The sequence below is a fragment of the Melampsora larici-populina genome (assembly GCF_000204055.1).
Source record: "Melampsora larici-populina 98AG31 unplaced genomic scaffold MELLAscaffold_20, whole genome shotgun sequence".
In the NCBI taxonomy this organism is placed as follows: Eukaryota; Fungi; Basidiomycota; class Pucciniomycetes; order Pucciniales; family Melampsoraceae; genus Melampsora; species Melampsora laricis-populina.
This window is the reverse complement of record NW_006768784.1, coordinates 368,495-375,347: the sequence shown is the minus strand read 5'-3', so window position 1 is coordinate 375,347 and position 6,853 is coordinate 368,495. Positions and strand designations below refer to the sequence as shown.

Below are 6,853 nucleotides of genomic sequence, written 5' to 3'. Positions count from 1 at the left end.
TTGTTCTAGGTATTGATTGGGGTAACAGTCACTACAAAGTTGAATCCTCCTGATGGTTGAAAATACAAGATACCTTGAGATGCCAGGGCAGTGATTGACAAAGGCAGAGGAATGAAAATTTTTGTTGGTCTTGCTCTGCCACACACACCCAGCAGAGACAGGAAGCCTTTTTTTGTAGGATTTTTTGTAGGAATGGTTTTAATTGATAGATGTCTATGAGTATTCCACAGCAAGCTACCACAGATTTAAAGTGTTGGTACATCGATATCTGAAAGGCAGCTGTGGGCCTTTTCCTGGAAGCCAAGCTAAGTAATATTCCGGCTAATTTGTTGACCATTATTTCGCAGCTTTTTCTCATGATTTGTTATATAGCAATAAAAGTGATTTCTGATCCTGATGATTCCTGGCGCTATCTTCGAATTCCACCCGTGGAATGCTTCAAGATTTTTTTTTAATTTAAACAACTTTTTACATTATCGATTAAATTGAAGTATAAACTATAGGTTGATACCCCGTTTTGTTACATGAATGGAATTTTCCAACCCTCCTTCAGCCGTTCCCGGGTGTCAAATATCGACTGTTCATCGACCCATAGTTTGGTTAAGCTGATTACCTCTTGTAGCGCTGTTTGTTATTTGCTTGACATCTTCCTCAACTTGTAAGATTCGGGTAGCAAGGTTGCGCACTTGTGAATCAAGTGTTGGTAGGGAGCCCTCCATCGATAGTGCATCCATGACAGCGTCTTGAAATCGCTTAAAGTTAGGAGGCGGGCCACCAGCTGAAATGACGTCGAGGACAGCGGATTGGAATCGACTGGAGTGGCGAAGCTTAGAGATAACGTAAGTGAACGCCCGATCATGGGTAGTGACAGGATCATAAGAGTGGGGCATCGGCAACTCTTGGGCACGATGCTGACTCGGGGCCCCTCTCTCTTGAATCGTTCCGGACACAGTTGTCACGCCAGAAGTGGAAACTGGATTTGGTATCGACATTGGTGTTGTTGTTGGTCCAGTAAGAGGTGACATAGATTTATTCGGGCTGCCAGGGGGTTGAGAAGTCTGGTGAATCGGCTTGGAACTTTGAAGTGTTGTTGACCATGATTGAAGTTTCTCTATTTGTGATTCATTCTTTTCACAACGAATCGTGAGATCTTCCAAAGCTCCAACATTAAGTTTCTTGAAATGGTTGAGTTCGTTCCGAAATGATGAATTGATTTCTTCTAGTTTTCGAGCCGTGTGGTCTTGCTGTTTAATTTGCCACTGATGAAATTTTTCCCCCTGAGTTGTCAACTCATTGGCTAAATATTGACCTTTGAGATTCAATTGAGTCACTTCTGCCTGTAGTTCTTGTACCCTCATCTCAAGTTGTTGGCAAGACGCCTTTGATTCGGACATTTCATTCTTCGCAACAGTCAAAACATTAGCTATGTGCTAAAGATTTTGCGAACGATTGCGATTCAACTTAAAGAACATAGGGCATCAACTCACTTCCAGAGCTCGTAAACGATCTGATGTACTACAATCCGACGACAGTTGAACCGAGGCTGATTGGCAAGCATGCACGATATCACGAAACATATGTGCTGATTGTATGCGCGAGGCATGTTCAAGGGTCTCGGCAGTTTTGAGTATGATGGGATGTAGTTTGTCGTGGGTATTTGAGTATCGTTGACACTTGGCTTGATAATCATCGCGTAAAGTTGGGTTTCTAGGGTTTTCAAGATGTTTCTCTTTTGCTGATTCGAGTAGGATGCCATGGTGTCGAATGTCGACCATGTGTGGGACTCCTTCGAAGTACAATTTGCTTTAGAGAAGTTTTGATGTCAATCACTAATCCGCCGGGTTGGTATCAAGAGCTCAGTCGACTTACCTGACAGCATCGTAAAAGATTTGCAAACATATCTGATTAGGTGGAATGTTGTTGAAAAACTTTTCAACTGGAAACTCAGCCAGGTTAAGTTCCATGGTGATGAAGCTGATTGATGATAATTAAAGTAGTATGATATTGCAAGAAGATTCAAAAAGTGAAGTGCTCAAATCGAATTTAGTGTTAAAAAGGAAATTAAGTTGAATTCGAGTGTACTAAATCGAAAAAAGGCATTCACTGTGACTACAAAAGGTGTCGATTGGAAAAAGGTATCGATAGGTTTGATTTATATACATATCTTCAGTCTTGTTTTGACATATTTGCACAACCTCGAGATACATACTCAGTTGTGAAGTTTTAGCCGAAAACGGACAAAATCTGATTCAAACCAACTCATGAAACTCATAGCAACTTACAATCAACTTTTTTTACGTCTTTTTCATTGATCACTATCATTCGATTCTCGTCGGAATTAGCTACCGTCTCGGCTGCCACGCTGTCAAGACTTCCTTATTCAGTATCACCATATTGGGCTTGGTCACCTCGATCACGAACTTCAAAAAAGCTTTTCGCATACTCAATGTTCTCACTTCCGCGTCTACCAATCGACGAAAAAGATGAAGATCATAACGCGAGTGCTATTGCTTTGAAGGCTTCGTTTCCAAAGACCGTTGGCTCTCGACAAGACGCTACTGGAAGCACGGATGATAAGGTTTTTTCACCTGTCTCCACCTCTAAAATTGGACGTCGACAATGGAATGAGGAAATCGATGATCCTTGGCAATACAATGCATGGTTCGTTGGAAATAGTAACAGCTTTTCTTGAATTCGACTCAAGCTTACCATCTCGATCTTTCTAATTTAGGGACAATGTGGCTTGGGATGAGGAACAGCAAAAATACGCAGATGATCTTGTAGCTAAGCAAGTGGCCAGTCCTGTGTCTGATGAATTACAAGGTTAGTTTCTCTTCTCAATTGAAATCTACCAAAAACTCGGCTCATGTTAGCAAAAACGTAGAAAAGTTCAATTCGGCCCCAGCAGATTATTGGGATACTTTTTATCTAAGTAGGAAAGATACCTTTTTCAAGGATCGAGCATGGTTGAGGAACGAGTTTCCATCTCTGGCAGATGTAGTGAAGCCTAACGTATGTGGGTCTTTTGGAAGTCTTGTGCTATAATTTGGCTCAACTCACATTCCTCTTTGCAGAGTGGACCAGTCCGTATCGCCGAAATAGGGTGTGGGGTAAGTTGGTCATCATACCCATTAATCAAACACATACATCAAAATCCTGAAGATTGTTGCTCCTCGATTCATGAAGCCCGGCAATACGACTTATCCGATCTTGGCAGCCAATGAGAATTCAGAATTGATGATCTACTCTTTGGACTACTCGAAAAAGGCAATTGAGGTCTTAAAGGTGAGTTTCTTTTGTTTTGGGTTGAGCTTCAACTTGACTTTTCTGATCAACCTGAGATCAGGAAAATCCTGCATACGATCCGTCCCGTTGCACTGGGATTGTATGGGATATGAGCTCGACTGAGCTACCGCCTTCAATTGTGCCGGGATCACTGGATATAGCTATCATGATCTTTTGCTTCAGTGCCCTACATCCGGATGAATGGGCCCAAACTGTTCGAAACGTCTATACCGTAAGTGGGGTACCCTAATAGACCATGTCTTCGACCCGTCTTTATCTGCAAGTGTCACCCTGCCGCTCACAGATGTCGGACTTTTTGTTCAAGCCTCGAAAAGATGCTGAAACCTGGTGGAAGGGTATTGTTTCGTGATTATGCTCGGTACGACCTCACTCAACTAAGGATGAAAGGCTCTCGTTACATGCAGGATAACCTATATATCAGAGGCGATGGTACTCGGGTTTACTTCTTCCATAAGGGTTTGTTTTGCTCCAATGTATAAATTTTGCCACTCTACCACTAACTGATCTTCTATGTCACAGATGAACTTGTCAATATATTTTGCGATCAGCCCGCGGCTTCTACCGAAGATTCGGTCCTTGATTCATCGGCTCAGGTCTCTCAGGAAGCTACTGATAAAAGTGAGAAGTTTGAATTGATCAGAATGACCCTCGACCGGCGTCTCCTCCTGAATAGAGCGCGAAAATTGAAAATGTATAGAATGTGGTTACAGGTATGTACCGACACTTTCTTACATGCGAAATCCTTCTGAGTTTGTTGCGATCACTTTCCAGGGTGAATTTCTTAAGCCTTTAGAAGTCGCTGTATCCACTGAGTAGGTCAACCATCTACCATATAGAGTTTGTAAAATTGTAACCAAATTAGCCACTTGTCTTCAATTAGTACCATCATCTTAACACTCATGATGCCTTTCCAAGGAAACAACTTACAACCCAGTCAACATGACTTCCTCTCGAACCGCTCCTGCTAAGGGCTGGGTGTTAAGTTACAGGACCCTTACTTTGAACACATCCAGAGACCAGATTGACACTAGTCAATGTTTGTATGGAGTTAATGATTTGGAACAAAATGCAGGGCATCTGTCTATCAGTTAGAGCACATTCTAGTCCAAAACATAAGCAAAAAATATCAAAAAAAAACTTTCATTCATGAGCCTGTTATATGCAGGTCTGAAAGCTCAACATCAGAGAACATATAGCTTTGTGTGCTCTCTAAGCCTCAATTTGAACCCATGAGGCATAAGAAGATTCGTGCGTCTAGTGGTGACTCGTATATCTCAGTAAGCCGAACCTTGTCATTGGCCTTGGTTAAGTTTGTATTTATATGTACTCCAAAAGGCACATCTCACCACTTTTTTGATATCTAATGACCTGAGGCTGGGGATAAGTTGAGAGCAGGAACACTTTGAACCATAGAGCTTATTCAAACTGGAATACTACACATGATGAACAGAATTCATACACAGTTCTTTAACATGAGATGATGTCAATACTTTCATGGAACATATTCAACACACAGGAGATCATATATGTTTGCCCAAATCCACACCAGACTCATTGTATCCTGATATGCCTCACAGACCTGCATAAACATTATGGAGGTTGCATTGAAAGGTTGGACCAGAGATGACGTTCCAAAGAAAGTAGTGTAGTGGAGGTTAAGAATCATAGAAGATGTAACTATCACACATGCTGATATTCTAGCAGATTTAGAGGTAGTAGTGACTTGAACTTCAACACAGAAGCAGATTCCAGTGGTCAACTGACGGGCCAAAGAATTGAATCATCATCAAGCCAAGTCCAGAAAGTTTAGGTAGATTGCAGGCATCATATCAAAGAGCTTGTTTGACACTTGATTGAGATCATTGTGTTATGAGAGAAGTCTAAATGACACCCAAAATATTCACATTGTGATTCATTATCAAGGTACAATAAGACTTGTTAAGAGTTTGAAGAGCAAAGCAGTTTCCTTCTTTTAATGAAAGACATTTACAAGATCTAAGCAGAGCCCGCCCTTGATGCTTGATATCGTTTACAAACGCGATATTTGAAGCATGGTATTCATTTCTACCAGCAAGTTCAACGGACCACGCGAGAATGAAATCATAGACACTACATAAAATTTCGCGCATAACATACATCAAGCAAGATCAGAATGTGTATTTTAGAATAACAACAATTATGAAGGGTATGAGATTGGAATGTATGCAAGAAGATCAGAGCCATGATGATTTTGATCATGATGAGCATGATCTTAGGACCTAGAGAGAACAAACTATGAAGGATGATAGGACAAGATATAAACAAAGTGAGAGCATGAGATAGATGTTACAAAGGTTCTGTTTTCGAAGATTCTCGCGTGAAGATTGATCGAAGATGTTTGAATGGGACCTGTGCGGCATGCAAGATGGAAATCAATATCGAGTTTGATTATGGAGAAAGTCATTTGGAACACCAACATTTGCTAGAACGGGTTCCGAACCACCGCCAAGCCTTAGACCATAGGTTTACTGATCGTCTTCTGCATCTTCGGTTGAGACATCCTCCGGGGTATCATCAAACTCGTATTCTTCAGCTTCAGGCTGAGGATAAGGGGTAGCTTTCCGTCTATCGATCTTCCAACCCTTGATGCCATCCAACTTTGAATTTTGATTAGATAACGCCAAGTCCTTCAAGAATAACCCTCCTGGAGGCTCAGCAGGACTGATTGGACCGATTCGAGGGCTCGTTTGTTGCACAAACTTGGTCTTGATAGATGGAGCCGAAGAAGGAGTCGAAGTGAGGATCACAGTAGTTGGTTTATCTGAATGATTTTGTACAATTTCTACTAATGATCCTTGGCTTTTTGGATTCCCGGATAAGATCGATACAGGGATTGGTCCTGTGTTTGATGAGATCGAGATATGAGAGGATGGTATCGAGGTTGGATTCTCAGTTTTTTGTGATACAAGACTTTCGGAGCAGGACACAGAAGATGGTTTTTGCGAAGTCAAGGTATCATTCAGTTTGGTTGGGCTCGACTGTGACATGATTACTATAGATGAAAGTTTGGATTGATAATTTTGTGGGGTTAAGATGGATAAAAGGCGAAGAAGAAAGAAAGAGGAAGTTTCTCAAGAGTATGTTGTAGAGTCAATAAGTGAAGTCTTTTACTTATCAGTTGGACGCAGCGAGAGCAACACATTCAGCATGAGTAGTGACCAGTCCGAACTACATCAACCAATCGGGATGATACTTAAGATCGGTGTCAAGGTTGTACTTATTTACATAATAACACTTGTAACCTTAACTACATTAAAATACGTAAAAGGCCCTGGAGAGTGCTTGGGAACCACTCTATCACTTATCTCTAGGTACATAACACTAGACATACTCTAGGAGACCTTAAGATCCTAGCCGGCCTAAAAAGACCAGCGGAAACAGCCCTTTAAAGTGAGATGTGTTAGGGAAGTTTTACGCATAACATTTTTTAAACTAATTTTTTTGTTTTCTCAAAGAAATATTTATCAAGGATTCGATCAAAAAAGGAAAGAAGGAAATAGATATCAAG

The 6,853-nt window shown here is 41.2% G+C and overlaps 4 protein-coding genes across 4 annotated transcripts; 1 reads left to right on the top strand and 3 right to left on the bottom strand.

The window, feature by feature from the left end:
• Nucleotides 1-31: 31 nt before the first annotated feature.
• On the bottom strand, nucleotides 32-358 carry MELLADRAFT_87323 (uncharacterized protein; the record flags this gene model as incomplete). Its single annotated transcript, XM_007410347.1, has 1 exon — nucleotides 32-358. The coding sequence occupies one exon, from the start codon at nucleotides 356-358 to the stop codon at nucleotides 32-34; it is 327 nt and encodes a 108-aa protein (XP_007410409.1).
• Nucleotides 359-581: 223 nt separating this feature from the next.
• On the bottom strand, nucleotides 582-1,964 carry MELLADRAFT_87322 (uncharacterized protein; the record flags this gene model as incomplete). Its single annotated transcript, XM_007410346.1, has 3 exons — nucleotides 582-1,400; nucleotides 1,488-1,803; nucleotides 1,870-1,964. The coding sequence occupies 3 exons, from the start codon at nucleotides 1,962-1,964 to the stop codon at nucleotides 582-584; spliced, it is 1,230 nt and encodes a 409-aa protein (XP_007410408.1).
• Nucleotides 1,965-2,169: 205 nt separating this feature from the next.
• Nucleotides 2,170-4,055, top strand: MELLADRAFT_48489 (uncharacterized protein; the record flags this gene model as incomplete). Its single annotated transcript, XM_007410496.1, has 8 exons — nucleotides 2,170-2,661; nucleotides 2,732-2,823; nucleotides 2,885-3,012; nucleotides 3,075-3,110; nucleotides 3,187-3,285; nucleotides 3,347-3,517; nucleotides 3,621-3,779; nucleotides 3,930-4,055. 8 exons carry the CDS (start codon nucleotides 2,447-2,449, stop codon nucleotides 4,053-4,055), a joined length of 1,026 nt encoding a protein of 341 aa, XP_007410558.1.
• Nucleotides 4,056-5,332: 1,277 nt separating this feature from the next.
• MELLADRAFT_74864 (uncharacterized protein) lies at nucleotides 5,333-6,474 on the bottom strand (the record flags this gene model as incomplete). The annotated part of the gene is made up of 2 exons (XM_007410345.1): nucleotides 5,333-5,694; nucleotides 5,763-6,474. The coding sequence occupies one exon, from the start codon at nucleotides 6,330-6,332 to the stop codon at nucleotides 5,811-5,813; it is 522 nt and encodes a 173-aa protein (XP_007410407.1).
• Between the last annotated feature and the right edge of the window lie 379 nt (nucleotides 6,475-6,853).